At 41.2% G+C, this 18559-nt stretch overlaps 2 protein-coding genes across 3 annotated transcripts in view; one reads left to right on the top strand and one right to left on the bottom strand.

Annotated features, from left to right (window-relative positions):
* The window catches only part of LOC311102405 (reticulon-1-A-like), a 51319-nt gene extending 50449 nt beyond the window's left edge, over window positions 1–870 (top strand). For both annotated transcript variants that reach the window (XM_084143736.1, XM_084143737.1), the window contains one exon: window positions 57–870. In XM_084143736.1, the coding sequence (XP_083999862.1) occupies window positions 57–99 (43 nt within the window). In that variant the 3' untranslated portion in view covers window positions 100–870. The remainder of the gene's footprint in view (window positions 1–56) is intronic.
* Window positions 871–1508: 638 nt separating this feature from the next.
* The window catches only part of tdrd9 (tudor domain containing 9), a gene marked incomplete at both ends in the record, with an annotated part of 46769 nt that continues 29718 nt past the window's right edge, over window positions 1509–18559 (bottom strand). Inside the window, 7 exons of the mRNA XM_084143726.1 lie at window positions 1509–1607; window positions 1776–1967; window positions 2082–2220; window positions 8365–8461; window positions 8776–8885; window positions 8977–9047; window positions 17771–17938. Coding sequence (XP_083999852.1) covers window positions 1509–1607; window positions 1776–1967; window positions 2082–2220; window positions 8365–8461; window positions 8776–8885; window positions 8977–9047; window positions 17771–17938 — 876 coding nt within the window. The remainder of the gene's footprint in view (window positions 1608–1775; window positions 1968–2081; window positions 2221–8364; window positions 8462–8775; window positions 8886–8976; window positions 9048–17770; window positions 17939–18559) is intronic.

Raw genomic sequence — 18559 nt, 5'->3', positions numbered from 1 at the left:
AGAAAAGTTTAACGACACTGTATCAGAGTGGTGACCTCCATGTTTTGTCTCAACAGGATCCAGGCGAAGATCCCCGGGGCCAAGCGAAAGGAAGAGTAGACCTGAGTCTAGCTAACAGGAGTCCAGCTCAGACTCAGAGGCAGACAGCTTGATCATTGTTGGATAGCCTTGTCATTATCTGGGGGTAGTACTATGTCATCTAGAAGGTGTTCTCTAAAACCAACCACTGGAGAAGCCCTGACCCCAAAACTGTCTAGAAGTAAATCACTCATGTTCAAGGTATGTCTAGGTAGACAAGTACACAATTCTGAAGAAAAAATATTTTTATTTTGTGTTGCTTGTTATTAAGTGCATGAAGTCAAGCCTTGAGTAAATATTATTTTGTATCTTTCGTGCAGTTTTCACTAGTTTTTTTTCCTTCAGCACTTACAACAAACTAAGGTTAGGTACAAAAAAGCGATATGCCTACAGAAATGCTCTGCTGCCAATGTTAAAAACTGCTTCATGTTTCTGAGTTAGCTGTTGGGGCTTCTCTCAGTATATGTCAATATATATAAATATCAAAATGATTTCCTTTGTGTTTTCAAGCACATTCATTTGACAATATGCGTTTTAGATGTGGTAATTGTAGTTTCTTTTTGCATAACTATGGAACTATACACAAGCTCATGTCTTAGGTACTGTTGTTCAACTACTATGAAGACAAGGAGTATCTGATGATATTTAGCTTGTCTGAATTAACTGTCCAACTTTGTACTATGTTCACCTATACTCAATGTAGTTCTTAGACCCTGGACTAACTATTTGCACTTACAGTATGTATTTAATTACAGAATCAGAAAAATAAATGTTCCTCAATGTATAATGTTATCATTTTTCAGATGCATTACTGAAAATATGGTCCAAGTCAAAAGTTTGACGAGGGCAGTCTCGTCTTGAGTTAGAAATATGAGGACATATGAGGTGTTGTGTTTTGTAGGGGTACACAGTGCATACCACGCTGGATAAATATCCAAAGGGATTTGAAATTACATTCCATGAATACACGTAGATACCTTCTGGCACAGAAGGCCCTTTCCTGTTGTGTGTGTGCTTGCATGTCAGTATGCTGAGGTGACAAATTTAACTTGGCTGTCAGGTCACTGAACTAAAGCTAGTACCATACCTTGACTATAAGTTGGATTCATTTATACAAAAGAAAAGGAGTGCCATTCCTTGAATATCAATGATTTATATCAAAAGATGATAGTGTAGTTATACTTTCCAAACATCTAACACAGCTATAGCGAAGCTGAATAACAGAAAAACCCAGGACATGAGAAGCATGGCAGGACCATGTGTAAAAATGATAATTGTAACAGTAATAAATTATCAAAATATATACCACAATTATCAAAAGAGAATGTCCTTCCTGAGGGTTCCATAAGAAGAAAATCTTGTAAAACAAGAGTAGTGGAGGTGAAAACAGAACAGCATGCTGTGCTTCTGGTTGCTGCTTTAGAATAGCCTCACATGTTTAGCAGTGTGACGGGGTGTAGCTGGAACAGGACCCCTTTGCTCTTTCCATCTTCCTTCTGGACAATCTCCATCTTCTGACTGGGATCCACCTGCACACGAACACCATGCACACAAAATGGTCACACATACACGTTCAATATAAATTGTTTGAACACTAGACATTATAGTTAAGTATGGGCCTTACGCTCTATATAAAATCTGGACTGATTCGATTGAAGTGGGGAAAAAGAGCATTACACCATGAATTCAAGCCATACCTGGTTCCATTTCTTTGGTTCCTCATAGTACACAGGAATAAGGTCTTCCCGAGGGGGCGACTTTGTAAATAACCTGACAAGGCGTTCGCGGCAGTCCTCCTGCAGGCTGTTGATCCTGTCAGGCCCCAGGTGCAGAGGACCGTTGGGCCCCTCACACACCAGACGGTTGATGGCACCACGCAACGCATTGATCTGATCCAACACAAAACACACCGGTTATGTGTGGAAAGTTGATGCTCATGTTTTATAACATGATACATATGGATATGAATGGTCTGACGCAGGAACTCCAAGGGTGTTAGCTACCTCTGTGATGTCCTCTACATCGAATTTAACATCGAAAGCGAGCTCCATGTCATGTTCAGGCAAGACAGCCTCCTGAGACTGGACGTTCCACCCCAGACCACAGAGGGCGCCAGTGTAGCTGTTCCTCTCCTCGTTGGTGCTGCAGAGAACAGGCACGGTTACATAACAGACCTGTAGAACTAAATGCATGATTTGAAGTGAATATTACAACACATTATTTATATTATCATTTAGCCCCCTAGAGTTGATGTCCACGCCCCTGCGGAAATGTAATTAGCAAAAAAAACAAATCTGTCAGTTTGAGCTAGAAACATGTTTATTTGCATAGGCTGCGTCTCAATCCACCACATCCGCCGATGTCGCCCTTCCGCATCTGTGGTGAAGGGTGGCAGAGCTAGAGCGGTGTTTGTCAGATCATGAGACCAAATATCGGTCTTCTCACGAACACGTCTGTAGCATCTGAACGGTTTGCTAAACAGTTTATAGAGGGGTAGGGGGAAAAAGCCGTCATCTGTATGCACTCCAATAGCGAATTGCGCTTTCCTGCCGGTCCGTTTTTCAATGATGCCGGGTAGGCTTCTTTGGTTTTATAGCGGAGCATGTGCTTAATATGAGCAGCTAAGAAAGAAATATGAGGACACTTATTTCACTCCACGCATCAACCACTGTTTGAGGAGAATGCTCTCGCTGCACAACAGGTGATATTCCGCCCAAACTCTGTATGCCATGGGCTCTCCAACCTTGTTCCTGCAGCTACCCAGTGCTTAATTTAGGAAACTAAGTGAAATCTGTTCGGGAACATCAATAGTAACATGTTTACGCAACTAAACATATTTCACTAAACTGTTGACATCCCCTCTGCACGCTCGAGAAAGAAATAAAGGAGAGAGGAGATGGAAACGCACGGTGGCGAGATATTCTGTATAGTGTGGAGGAAATGTAATATTCATTTCATACTATACTGTTTAATTAGACATAATATCCTGTTTTTACTTAGAGAATTGAACTGTTTTCTGTTAGTATTTTTTGCTGATACAGGCTTGTCTCGTCATACAGTACCAGTCAAAAGTTCACACACCTACTCATTCTAGAGTCTCTTTATTTTGACTATTTTCTACATTGTAGAATAATAGTGAAGACATCAAAACTATGAAATCACATATGGAATCATGTAGTAACCAGAAAAGTGTTAAACAAATCAAAATATATTTTAGATTCTAAGTAGCCACCCTTTGCGTTGATGACAGCTTTGCACACTCTTGGCATTCTATCAACCAGCTTCACCTGAAATGCTTTTCCAACAGTCTTGAAGGAGTTCCCACATATGCTGAGCACTTGTTGGCTGCTTTACCTTCACTCTGCGGTCCAACTCATCCCGAACCATCTCAATTGGGTTGAAGTCGGGTGATTGTGGAGGCCAGGTCATCTGATGCAGCACTCCATCACTCTCCTTCTTGGTCAAATAGCACTTACACAGCCTGGAGGTGTGTTGGGTCTAAGCGCAAACCAGATGGGATGGCGTATCGCTGCAGAATGCTGTAATAGCCATGCTGGTTAAGTGTGCCTTGAATTCTAAATAAATCACAGACAGTGTCACAAGCAAAGCACCCCCACACCATCACACCTCCTCCTCCATGCTTCACGGTGGGAACCACACATGCGGAGATGATTCGTTCACCTACTCTGCGTCTCACAAAGACACAGCGGTTGGAACCAAAAATCTCAAATCTAGACTCATCAGACCAAAGGACAGATTTCCACCGGTCTAATGTCCATTGCTCGTGTTTCTTGGCCCAAGCAAGTCTCTTTTTCTTACTGGTGTCCTTTAGTAGTGGTTTATTTGCAGCAATTGGACCATGAAAGCCTGATTCACGCAGTCTCCTCTGAACAGTTGATGTTGAGATGTGTCTGTTACTTGAACTCTGTGAAGCATTTATTTGTGCTGCCATGTCTGAGGTGCAGTTAACTCTAATGAACTTATCCTCTGCAGCTGAGGTAACTCTGGGTCTTCCTTTCCTGTGGCGGTCCTCATGAGAGCCAGTTTCATCATAGTGCTTGATGGTTTTTGCAACTGCACTTGAAGAAACTTCCAAAGTTCTTGAAATTTTCCGGATTGACTGAACTTCATGTCTTAAAAGTAATGATGGACTGTCGATTCTCTTTGCTTATTTGAGCTGTTCTTGCCATAATATGGACTTGGTCTTTTACCAAATAGGGCTATCTTCTGTATACCACCCCTAGCTTATAATAGGACATGATGATCTCATGTGCAATAGAAACATACTTGTAACTCTCAGTCAAGTCAAGGAGCTGGTCACTAGTACTTCCTTAACTTTATCCATACTGCTGTCTCTGTGGCTGTGTACAGTACAGTTTTCTCTGTGCTAGAGTAGAGCGTGATGAATGAGAGGACTGGAGTGTGAAAGCTCTGTTTAGTTTAAGATGCCTAATTAGGTCCAGAGCCTCCTGCAGGGGAGGGGGTGGATGGCAGGGGCCGACTGGAGGAGCTGCTTCCTGGTCTTGTAATCAAATCAAATTATATTGGTCGCATACACAGATTTGCAGGTGTTATCGCAGGTGAAGCGAAATGCTTGTGTTTCTAGCTCCAACAGTGCAGTAATACCTAGCAAAAAAACTAACAAAAAACACAACACACACATTCCCAAAAAATTCTGAAATTAAGAAATATCAGAATGAGCAATGTCAGAAAACGGAATATAAATATATATACAGTACCAGTCAAAAGTTTGGACACACCTACGCATTCCAGGGTTTTTCTTAATTTTTACTATTTTCTACATTGTAGAATAAGGCCTGATTCACACAGTCTCCTCTGAACAGTTGATGTTGAGATGTGTCTGTTACTTGAACTCTGTGAAGCATTTATTTGGGCTGCAATCTGAGGTGCAGTTAACTCTAATGAACTTATCCTCTGCAGCAGAGGTAACTCTAGGTGTTCCTTTCCTGTGGCGGTCCTCATGAGAGCCAGTTTCATCATAGTGCTTGTTGGTTTTTGCGACTGCACTTGAAGAAACCTTAAAAGTTCTTGAAATGTTCTGGATTGACTCACCTTCATGTTTTAAAGTAATGATGGACTGTCGATTCTCTTTGCTTATTTGAGCTGTTCTTGCCATAATATGGACTTGGTCTTTTACCAAATAGGGCTATCTTCTGTATACCACCCCTACCTTGTCACAACACAACTGATTGGTTCAAACGCATTAAGGAGGAAAGAAATTCCACAAATTAACTTTTAACAAGGCACACCTGTTAATTGAAATGCATTCCAGGTGAAGCTGGTAGAGATAATGCCAAAAGTGTGCAAAGCTGTCATCAAGGCAAAGGGTGGCTATTTGAAGAATCTAAAATCTAAAATATATTTTGATTTGTTTAACACTTTTTTGGTTACTACAAGATTCCATGTGTGTTATTCAATAGTTTTGATGTCTTCACTATTATTCTACAATGTAGAAAATAGTAAAAATAAAGAAAAACCCTGGAATGAGTAGGTGGGTCCAAACTTTTGACTGGTACTGTAAGTCTGGGCGTACAGATAAGAGCCATTTGGGTGCGACCGCAGCATGTGACACATCCTGTGATTTTATTTTCTGCAGGAAGTCAGCTCTATGGGAAGTTGCAGGAAGGAGCACATTATAGTGTGAACTGTCACGAACGCAGTTATACGGTTGAGCCCTCGTGTTATCAACCTCGCCCTGTTTCCACCCATCTGCTAAACTGTCACGTAGACAGAATAGGACGTACTTTTTCTATATAAGCTGAGACCCAACTATGATCGTTGGGCTTTCTAACGATGCACTGTTGAGTGATTGTCGTTTATTGCTTCATTTTTGCAAATTAAGTTGTTTTGAAGAATACAGTCTCTCTCCTTTGCGTTAGAATTACCACCACAATAGCTAAAAGGTAATGTGTCACCCAATTAATTATGAAAAGACATTTAAAAAATCCCTATTACTAGGCTATTCAAAAATCTAATTAAATATAATTGTAGGCTTACTGTAAGCTGCCCTGCACAATCAATGAACCAACAGCATCGCCTAGTACTATATGTTCTCGCCCAGACTCGTGGATAGACATTTTGGAGAGTAGCATAAGGTAACCAGTCCATCCAGTATGCATAATAATACAGTCCACACTCAAAGGCGATCACATTAATTTGTTTAACTTTGGAGTATAGGCTAGACCAATTATGTACCAAAGACATCTTAAATCAGTTTAGTTTTATGTTTTTCTGCCATGCGTAATATGCAGTAGGCTATGTATTGTACAACGGCACAATCATAATATTAATTCAGGTTCTAATATGAGCATGTGTGTTTTGAATTAATCATCACCTTAGAAAGCACTGTTCATTTCGTTGTGTTAGGCTTTGAAACAACATCCAAACGACCATGTGTTACAATCAGTTTCAACCTGCTGTTGAACTTATTTTTTCAAATTGATCATCACAGTGAGGTGAGTTTTAAATGCAGATACTGTTTTGATAAGTGTTTGATGTGATTTTTGATTGCATTTGCATTGATGTCAGAGTCAGTGGTTAGAAGGACAATAGAGCCCTGAGTACCAGGCCATTAAGACCTGATGGTCATTAGCAAGTTGGGTACTACCAAAGCATGTCCAGAGTGCATAACAGGAGATTACCGTGACTTAACAGTCATGTGGAATTTTACTGCGGTCATGACTCATGACTGCCGGTGTGGCGGTAATATGGTCACTGGAACAGCCCTAAGCCGGGTACCAATGAAAAAAAATATAAATGGAAGTATATATATGAGATACACTACATTACCAAAAGTATGTGGACACCTGCTCGTCGAACATCTAATTCCAAAATCATGGGCATTAATATGGAGTTACTCCCCCCTTTGCTGCTATAACAGCCTCCACTCTTCTGGGAAGGCTTTCCACTAGATGTTGGAACATTGCTGCGGGGACTTGCTTCCATTCAGCCACAAGAGCATTAGTGAGGTCAGGCACAGATGTTGGGCGATTAGGCCTGGCTCACAGACGGCGTTCCAATTCATCCCAAAGGTGTCCGATGGGGTTGAGGTCAGGGCTCTGTGCAGGCCAGTCAAGTTCTTCCACACCGATCTCGACAATCCATTACTGTATGGATCTCGTTTCGTGCACGGTGGCATTGTCATGCTGAAACAGGAAAGGGCATTTCCCAAACTGTTGCCACAAAGTTGGAAGCACAGAATCATCTAGAATGTCATTGTATGCTGTAGCATTAAGATTTCCCTTCACTGGAACTAAGGTGCCTAGCCCGAACCATGAAAAACAGCCCCATTATTCCTCCTCTAACAAACTTTACAGTTGGCACTTTGCAGTCAGGCAGATAGGGTTATCCTGACATCCACCAAACGCAGATTAGTTTGTCGGACTGCCAGATGGTGAAGTGTGATTCATCACTCCTGAGAACGCATTTCCACTACTCCAGAGTCCATTGGCGGCGAGCTTTACACGACTCCAGCCGACGCTTGGCATTGCACATGGTGATCTTAGGCTTGTGTGCGGCTGCTCGGCCATGGAAACCCATTTAATTAAGCTCCCAACAAACAGCTCTTGTGCTGACGTTGCTTCCAGAGGCAGTGGAACTCGGTAGTGAGCGTTGCAACCGAGGACAGACGATTTTTACGTGCTTCAGCACTCTGCGATCCCGTTCTGTGAGCTTGTGTGGCCTACCACTTCACGGCTGAGCCGTTGTTGCTCCTAGACGTTTCCACTTCACAATAACAGCACTTACAGTTGACCGGGGCAGCTCTAGCTGGGCAGATATTTTACTTGTTGGATAGGTGGCATCCTATGACAGTGCCACGTTCAAAGTCACTGAGCTCTTCAGTAAGGCCATTGTACTGCCAAGGTTTGTCTTTGGAGATTGCATGGCTCTGTGCTCGATTTTATACACCCGTCAGCAACGGGTGTGGCTGAAATAGCCGAATCCACTAATTTGAAGGGGTGTCCACATACTTTTGTATATATAGTGTAGTTTAGTGCTTAAAATAAGAGGTTAAATACATGTCCATTTTTTAAATTATTATTATTGTTTCCTGATCTTTCTTATATCTCTCATTTGATACCTTAATTTAAAATCAAATAGCTCAATTATCCTTGGTATGACCATCTTCAAACAATTCCATATGTTAGCTTAGTAGAACCCCAATCATTTCACATTCCCTATAGGATCTTAGGGTAAGGTTTTCTGATAGGTAATTTGATTAAATGTGAATGTGGTGAGGAGCATACTATCTCCAAGCAGACTGACCGTAGCTCAATGACAGGGCTGAAGAGCATGGTGATGAGAGCAGGCAGGCCGTGGATGTGAGGCATCAGCGTGGTCTCCTTCAGTAGAATGCATGCGCCTAGAGCAGCACACACATTCACACATAAGTATCTTACTGTTATAACAAAGACAAATATAAATGTCTGGTAGGGTCTAATCCTTATTCTAGCGCCCTCAAACTTAAGTCTGGACCTTGAAGCCATTTCCACTGCATTTTTTAATTGTTCCCCTCGAATCAGGGACTGATTTAGACCTGGGACACCAGGTGGGTGCAATTAATTACCAGGTAGAAAAGAAAACCAGCAGGATTCGGACCTCGTAGGGTAAGAGTTGAATACCCCTGTTCTAGAGTCTGCTTATATCCCAGATCAGATCCCATTCCCAGTCCTGTACCTGTGGCACTGACAGACACGGAGCCGGCCACCAGCATCCTCTGATGGCTGTCCTGAGGACTGTCATTCAACGCCACTGAGTTGATGCTGTCCTTTTCTATGAGTACCGACCTGAAAGGAGTTGACACATTCATTAGCACTGAGATATAGTGTCACCAGAAGTGGGCCAAACTCTAACCTGATCTGGGTGACAGTGACTAACCTGTAGTGGCTGACGTTGCAAAAGCTGTGGAAGTTGACTTTGTTAGGGCTGGATGGGCCATGCACAGGAACCTGTTGGGAACAGCATCAGCAACACTTACTTAATCAGCAGTAAGACTCAAAATGGGCATTCTGTAGCCACTAACATTCATACACATTTATGTTATGGGTCTTTCTATAAACTACGATTCCAGTGAGGATTTCCTACACTGGACAGCTTGTTACAGCTGTTGATAAGTCATTGATAATAAACCAGTTTTCTTCCCCCAATGTCATTACATTAAGATAGGGATGGGACTAATAACAACTAAAAACAACTAATAACAACAAGATAACTCATGTAAAGCATACTGTGTCCATAATAAGTATATACAGTGGGGAAAAAAAGTATTTAGGTCAGCCACCAATTGTGCAAGTTCTCCCACTTAAAAAGATGAGGCCTGTCATTTTCATCATAGGTACACGTCAACTATGATAGACAAATTTAGGAAAAAAATTCCAGTAAATCACATTGTAGGATTTTTTATGAATTTATTTGCAAATTATGGTGGAAAATAAGTATTTGGTCACCTACAAACAAGCAAGATTTCTGGCTCTCACAGACCTGTAACTTCTTTAAGAGGCTCCTCTGTCCTCCACTCATTACCTGTATTAATGGCACCTGTTTGAACTTGTTATCAGTATAAAAGACACCTGTCCACAACCTCAAACAGTCACACTCCAAACTCCACTATGGCCAAGACCAAAGAGCTGTCAAAGGACACCAGAAACAAAATTGTAGACCTGCACCAGGCTGGGAATACTGAATCTGCAATAGGTAAGCAGCTTGGTTTGAAGAAATCAACTGTGGGAGCAATTATTAGGAAATGGAAGACATACAAGACCACTGATAATCTCCCTCGATCTGGGGCTCCACGCAAGATCTCACCCCGTGGGGTCAAAATGATCACAAGAACAGTGAGCAAAAATCCCAGAACCACACGGGGGGACCTAGTGAATGACCTGCAGAGAGCTGGGACCAAAGTAACAAAGCCTACCATCAGTAACACACTACGCCGCCAGGGACTCAAATCCTGCAGTGCCAGACGTGTCCCCCTGCTTAAGCCAGTACATGTCCAGGCCCGTCTGAAGTTTGCTAGAGTGCATTTGGATGATCCAGAAGAGGATTGGGAGAATGTCATATGGTCAGATGAAACCAAAATAGAACTTTTTGGTAAAAACTCAACTCGTCGTGTTTGGAGGACAAAGAATGCTGAGTTGCATCCAAAGAACACCATACCTACTGTGAAGCATGGGGGTGGAAACATCATGCTTTGGGGCTGTTTTTCTGCAAAGGGACCAGGACGACTGATCCGTGTAAAGGAAAGAATGAATGGGGCCATGTATCGTGAGATTTTGAGTGAAAACCTCCTTCCATCAGCAAGGGCATTGAAGATGAAACGTGGCTGGGTCTTTCAGCATGACAATGATCCCAAACACACCGCCCGGGCAACGAAGGAGTGGCTTCGTAAGAAGCATTTCAAGGTCCTGGAGTGGCCTAGCCAGTCTCTAGATCTCAACCACATAGAAAATCTTTGGAGGGAGTTGAAAGTCCATGTTGCCCAGCGACAGCCCCAAAACATCACTGCTCTAGAGGAGATCTGCATGGAGGAATGGGCCAAAATACCAGCAACAGTGTGTGAAAACCTTGTGAAGACTTACAGAAAACATTTGACCTGTGTCATTGCCAACAAAAGGTATATAACAAAGTATTGAGAAACTTTTGTTATTGACCAAATACTTATTTTCCACCATAATTAGCAAATAAATTCATTAAAAATCCTACAATGTGATTTTCTGGATTTTTTCTCTCATTTTGTCTGTCATAGTTGACGTGTACCTATGATGAAAATTACAGGCCTCTCTCATCTTTTTAAGTGGGAGAACTTGCACAATTGGTGGCTGACTAAATACTTTTTTCCCCACTGTAGGTTATAGGTTGAGAGCTTTTGTGAAAGAGCACAGTTAGAAAGATATGGATAAGGATGGACATCATGAAAATTATCGGAGAGGTTGAGGGTAGAGGAAGTTCAGGAGTAAAAACAAACAAAATATAATTATTGTACAATTGACTGTGTCCATAAAATGTATATAGTATGTATAAGCTGGAAGTAGAGGCCTAAGTGTTGTTGTTCACTAGTTTACTCCAATTAGGGAAGGGGTGATGGGGTTGGAAAGTAATAAAGGGAAATATAATTTTTTTAAGGATATGTATACCTTTCAAAAGTTTGGGGTCACTTAGAAATGTCCTTGTTTTCGAAAGAAAAGCAAATTTTTTGTCAATTAAACTGACATCAAATTGATCAGAAACACAGTGTAGACATTGTTAATGTTGTAAATGGCTATTGTAGCTGGCTGATTTGCAAAGAAAAAGACATCTCAGACTGGCCAATAAAAAGAAAATATTAAGATGGGCAAAAGAACACAGACACTGGACTTTTTCTTTGCAACTCTACCTAGGTCAGCATCCCGGAGTCACCTCTTCACTGTGTTTTGCGGGTACTATTTAATGAAGCTGCCAGTTGAAGACCTGTGAGGCGTCTGTTTCTCAAACTAGACACTCTAATGTATTTGTCCTCCTAACATGTCCTCTTGCTCAGTATTTGTCCTCTGTCTATTCTGGTTAGAGCCAGTTTGCGCTGTTCTGTGAAGGGAGTAGTACACAGAATTGTACGAGATCTTCAGTTTCTTGGCAATTTCTCGCATGGAATAGCCTTCATATCTCAGAACAAGAATAGACTGACGAGTTTCAGAAGAAAGTTATTTGTTTCTGCCCATTTTGAGCCTGTAATCGAACCCACAATTGCTGATGCTCCAGATACTCAAACTAGTCTCAAGTTGCTGATAATGGGCCTCTGTACGCCTATGTAGATATTCCATTAAAAATCAGCCGTTTCCAGCTACAATAGCCATTTACAACATTAACAATGTCTACACTGTATTTCTGATCAATTTGATGTCATTTTAAATGGACCAAAAAAATGATTTTCTTTCGAAAACAAGGACATTTCTAAATGACCCCAAACTTTTGAACGGTAGTGTATATGTATGTATTTATATGTATGTATGGATATGTATTTATATGTATGTATGTGTACATATATACAGTGAGGGAAAAAAGTATTTGATCCCCTGCTGATTTTGTACGTTTGCCCACTGACAAAGAAATGATCAGTCTATCATTTTAATGGTAGGTTTATTTGAACAGTGAGAGACAGAATAACAACAAAAAATCCAGAAAAACGCATGTCAAAAATGTTATAAATTGATTTACATTTTAATGAGGGAAATAAGTATTTGACCCCCTCTCAATCAGAAAGATTTCTGGCTCCCAGGTGTCTTTTATACAGGTAACGAGCTGAGATTAGGAGCACACTCTTAAAGGGAGTGCTCCTAATCTCAGCTTGTTACCTGTATAAAAGACACCTGTCCACAGAAGCAATCAACAACAAAGAGCTCTCCAAGGATGTCAGGGACAAGATTGTAGACCTACACAAGGCTGGAATGGGCTACAAGACCATCGCCAAGCAGCTTGGTGAGAAGGTGACAACAGTTGGTGCGATTATTCGCAAATGGAAGAAACACAAAATAACTGTCAATCTCCCTCGGCCTGGGGCTCCATGCAAGTCTCACCTCGTGGAGTTGCAATGATCATGAGAAAGGTGAGGAATCAGCCCAGAACTACACGGGAGGATCTTGTCAATGATCTCAAGGCAGCTGGGACCATAGTCACCAAGAAAACAATTGGTAACACACTACGCCGTGAAGGACTGAAATCCTGCAGTACCCGCAAGGTCCCCCTGCTCAAGAAAGCACATATACAGGGCCGTCTGAAGTTTGCCAAAGAACATCTGAATGATTCAGAGGAGAACTGGGTGAAAGTGTTGTGGTCAGATGAGACCAAAATGGAGCTCTTTGGCATCAACTCAACTCGCCGTGTTTGGAGGAGGAGGAATGCTGCCTATGACCCCAAGAACACCATCCCCACCGTCAAACATGGAGGTGGAAACATTATGCTTTGGGGGTGTTTTTCTGCTAAGGGGACAGGACAACTTCACCGCATCAAAGGGACGATGGACGGGGCCATGTACTGTCAAATCTTGGGTGAGAACCTCCTTCCCTCAGCCAGGGCATTGAAAATGGGTCGTGGATGGGTATTCCAGCATGACAATGACCCAAAACACACCGCAAGGCAACAAAGGAGTGGCTCAAGAAGAAGCACATTAAGGTCCTGGAGTGGCCTAGCCAGTCTCCAGACCTTAATCCCATAGAAAATCTGTGGAGGGAGCTGAAGGTTCAAGTTGCCAAACGTCAGCATCGAAACATTAATGACTTGGAGAAGATCTGCAAAGAGGAGTGGAACAAAATCCCTCCTGAGATGTGTGCAAACCTGGTGGCCAACTACAAGAAACGTCTGACCTCTGTGATTGCCAACAAGGGTTTTGCCACCAAGTACTAAGTCATGTTTTGCAGAGGGGTCAAATACTTATTTCCCTCATTAAAATGCAAATCAATTGATAACATTTTTGACATGCATTTTTCTGGATTTTTTTGTTGTTATTCTGTCTCACTGTTCAAATAAACCTACCATTAAAATTATAGACTGATCATTTCTTTGTCAGTGGGCAAACATACAAAATCAGCAGGGGATCAAATACTTTTTTCCCCTCACTATATATATATATATATATATATATATATATATATATATATATATATATATGCGAGAATAAAAAAAACATATGGGGGATTGGAAGTGATGCAGTCAATTACATTGATGGAAGTTACAATATATCTGTAATATTAAAGCTGATCTACCCCCTAAAAAAAAAAAAAAAAAAAAAAAAGGGTGGGGGGGGGGGGGGGAATCATAGCTATATCCAATACAATTCACAAGTTCATTTAAAAACTATTTAACCCTTTATCTTGGTTGTTGTCTTGATGGATTTGTCCAACATCGTGTCTTTGCATTTGTGGCAGTGTAAGTTGTCGTTATAGCATATATTAAGCATTTAGTAGTTAAATTAGACATTGAACTGTGTAAAAATCCTGGATCTAGCTGTTGGACAGTTTTTTGTATAGATCTCAGAAATGCAGTGTAACTACGTAACATTGTGTCTCCTTATGTTACGCGGTGTGAAAACAGTTAATGGGCATACAAACCCAAAATAATAAAAACTATTGCAAAATCGAATGCTTCTAACTGAGTCACCTTACCTTAATACGTCAAACCTAAATCAATACCGTCATTAACGTGGTGCTTCAATAATTATACATAATAGTTGTTGGATGAGCATTTGGTGTCCAGCTGATCAGTAACGCCGTGATATTTTCACACATCATCATCTGATCCAGGAAATAATTTTCCGAATGAGAGTCAAGTGACGAACAGCTTTTGTGATGTTGCATCGCGTGCGCCAACAGCCCAAGCTGCAAAAAAGGTGTTTGCGAGGAATGTCCAGAATATTTTGTTGTCTCATTTGTTTCGGCAGTGAAGACAGTGGTGCCTGGATCCACGTTGGATCTAATATCCCTAGCGTATTGATGTTGATCATCTGTTGTCTGATTGATTTACAGCAGTGTCTCGTTAGTTTTAACAGAGAAAGCATCAAGGTAATGTGTTCATATATCTTTGTGCCTCAGATTAGACACAGTCTACTGTGTAGGATAGACTATTGTGCAACACCCAACGCTATTCCTATTAAATTACATTTATTCAAATGGTGAGATTAATGCTACCACTATTCATGGCTTTTATGCGTGCCTGTGGCAGCCACATAGGCTACAGAAAAATCGCCATGCATGTATCCAATCTATTTAGTCAGGCAATGTCCACATTATTCTCACATTTTAGAATGTAATAATATACTGAACAAAAATATAAATGAACCATGCAACAATTTAAAAGATTTTGCTGTTACAGTTCATATAAGGAAATCAGTCAATTGAAATAAATTCACCAGGGCCTAATCTATGGATTTCACATGACTGGGCAGGGGCGCAGCCATGGGTGGGCCTGGGAGGGCATAAGCCCACGCAATGGAGAGCCAGGCCCAGCCAATCAATTCGTTTTTCCCCACAAAAGGGCTTCATTACAGACAGAAATACTCCTCAGCACCCCTCCCCCCTCCCCTCAGACAATCCCGCAGGTGAAGAAGCCGGATGTGGAGGTCCTGGGCTGGCGTGGTTACACGTGGTCTGCGGTTGTGAGGCCGGTTGGACATACCGCCAAATACTCAAAAAATTACGTTGGAGGTGGATTATGGTAGAGAAATTAACATTGAATTCTCTGGCAACAGCTCTGGTGGACTTTCCTGCAGTCATCATGACAATTGCACGCTCCCTCAAAACTTGAGAGATTTCTGTGGCATTGTGTTGTGTGACAAAACTACACATTTTAGAGTGGTCTTTTATTGTACCCAGCACAAGGTGCACCTGTGTAATGATCATGCTGTTTAATCAGCATCTTGATATGCCACACCTGTCAGGTTGATGAATTATCTTGGCAAAGGAGAAATGCTCATTAACAGTGATGTAAACAAATTCGTGCACAAAATTTGAGAGAAATAAGTGTTTTGTGCGTATGGGTTCTATATTAGGCTCTATATGTACAATTATATAAATTATACACTACCAGTCAAAAGTTTGGACACGCCTACTCATTCAAGGGTTTTTCTTTATTTGTACTATTTTTTACATTGTAGAATAATAGTGAAGACATCAAAACTATGAAATAACACATATGGAATCATGTAATAACCAAAAGTGTTAAACAAGTCCAAATATATTTTATATTTGAGATTCTTCAAATAGCCATCCTTTGCCTTGATGACATCTTTGCACACTCTTGGCATTCTCTCAACTAGCTTCATGAGGTAGTCACCTGGAATCATTTCAATTAACAGGTGTGCCTTCTTAAAAGTTAATTTGTGGAATTTCTTTCCTTCTTAATGCGTTTGAGCCAATCAGTTGTGTTGTGACAAGGTAGGGGTGGTATACAGAAGATAGCCCTATTTGGTAAAAGACCAAGTCCATATTATGGCAAGAACAGCTCAAATAAGCAAAGAGAAATGACAGTCCATTATTACTTTAAGACATGAAGGTCAGTCAATCCGGAAAATGTCAAGAACTTAGAGTGAAGTTTCTTCAAGTGCAGTCGCAAAAACCATTAAGCGCTATGATGAAACTGGCTCTCATGAGGACCGGCACAGGAATGGAAGACCCAGAGTTACCTCTGCTGCAGAGGATAAGTTCATTAGAGTTACCAGCCTCAAAAATTCAAGTTCAAGTCACAGACACGTCTCAACATCAACTGTTCAGAGGGGACTGTGTGAATCAGGCCTTCATTGTCGAATTGCTGCAAAGAAACCACTACTAAAGGACACCAATAAGAAGAAGAGACCTGCTTGGGCCAAGAAACACGAGCTACGGACATTAGCAATGGAAATCTGTCCTTTGGTCTGGAGTCCAAATTGGAGATTTTTGGTTCAAACCGCTGTCTTTGTGAGATGCGGTGTGGGTGAACGGATGATCTCCGCATGTGTAGTTCCCACCGTAAAGCATGGAGGAGGTGGTGTTATGGTGTGGGGGTGCTTTGCTGGTGACACTGTCTGTGATGTATTTAGAATTCAAGGCCCACTTAACCAGCATGGCTACCACAGCATTCTGCAGCGATACGCCATCCCATCTGGTTTGGGCTTAGTGGGACTATCCTTTGTTTTTCAACAGGACAATGACCCAACACACCTACAGGCTGTGTAAGGGCTATTTTAACCAAGAAGGAGAGTGATGGAGTGCTGCATCAGATGACCTGGCCTCCACAATCCCCCGACCTCAACTCAATTGAGATGGTTTGGGATGAGTCAGACGGCAGAGTGAGGGAAAAGCAGCCAACAAGTGCTCAGCATATGTGGGAACTCCTTCAAGACTGTTGGAAAAGCATTCCAGGTGAAGCTGGTTGAGAGAATGCCAAGAGTGTGCAAAGCTGTCATCAAGGCAAAGGGTGGCTATTTGAAGAATCTCAAATATAAAATATATTTGGACTTGTTTAACACTTTTTTGGTTACTACATGATTACATATGTGTTATTTCATAGTTTTGATGTCTTCACTTTTATTCTACAATGTAAAAAAATTGTACAAATAAAGAAAAACCCTTGAATGAGTAGGAGTGTCCAAATTTTGTCTGGTACTGTACAATTGTATAACAGAGGTCCTTGAAAGTTACAATGAAGTGCTTGGAAAAGTCCCTGAAAGTCCTTGAATTTGACTTGCCAATGTCTGTATGAACCCTGCTTAAAGAAAGTTTAATCCTATGTTGTTGTATAGGTGGAGTTATGGGCCAATTTGTATATATTCACTTTTATTCCTCTAAGTACATACGTGGATCTCCATGAAAATCCTTTGTTTCAAACGATTTAGAAATGTTTGGCCCAATGTCACACATTTGCCCCATTATTTACAGAAAGACCCTTATACATGTTAAATAACAGGAAAAATCCCCAGATACCTATTGTATTCCAGGAATTCCTGACAGGAAGGTATGGCCCTGGCCCACTAATACACTGTAGAACAAAATGTACACCAGCTCACATGCTACCAAAATGTCTCCACCCTCTGGACAAAACAAGGCATGTAGAAAGACGATGACGCCATCTTGTGGAGAACTACTAACAACACTGTCTGGTTGAACCAGACAGGGAGTCTATTGAACGCAGTCTATGAAATGTGAGTGAGCCGTTAGGCCAGTGTTCTTGCCTTGCTCTTCAGAGAGGACTGGCTGGTCTTAGAGAAGGACTGGAGCAGGCTGTCGATGAGCTGCTTCTCTTTCTCCTTGTTGGTCTTCCAGGAGCTGCTGGTAGCATTGGGGGTGAAGGTTCCGTCCTGCAAGTCTTTGTACAGAGACACCAGCACCTCATGGCTCTGCTGCAAGACACACAACCACACAGCACTGTCAGGGTCACAGCCTGTGTTTCTACTGCTGGACACCTAGGAAACACTGAATTATATATATATATATATATATATATATATATATATATATATATATATATATATATATATATATATATATATATATATATATATATTAGGGCTGTCAAATGATTAAACATTTTAATCAAATTAATCAGAATTTTCAGTGGATTAATCATGATTAATCACTATTTGCAATTACTGTACACCTGAATCCTAACCATTTTTTTTCTGAAATGCATACCAAAAGATAAATAAAGATATGATTTACTTGAGCCAAGACCTCTTTCCTTTTTTCTTTTTCGTTTTCATAGAGCTCGTGGATTTTCTTCATAACTGTGGCTCTTGACGGTGGCTTATAGAATGAGTCTTGAGACGCCACTTGCAAAACATCAAGGAAACCTGAGTCTTCTACAATGCTAATGGGTCTACAATCCTTTGCAATCCATTTTGCTATTGTGTTGGTCAAATTATCTGAGGTTGATTTTGTTAATTGCCTGCAAACATTCAGCGTGGTCTGGCGCAAACCACTTGCTGAATCTGACGGCCCAGCAAACGCATGTTTGGCGTTGA

This window comes from Coregonus lavaretus (assembly GCF_964263955.1).
Source record: "Coregonus lavaretus genome assembly, chromosome: 27".
In the NCBI taxonomy this organism is placed as follows: domain Eukaryota; kingdom Metazoa; phylum Chordata; class Actinopteri; order Salmoniformes; family Salmonidae; genus Coregonus; species Coregonus lavaretus.
This window is presented reverse-complemented; position numbering and strand designations above follow the sequence as displayed.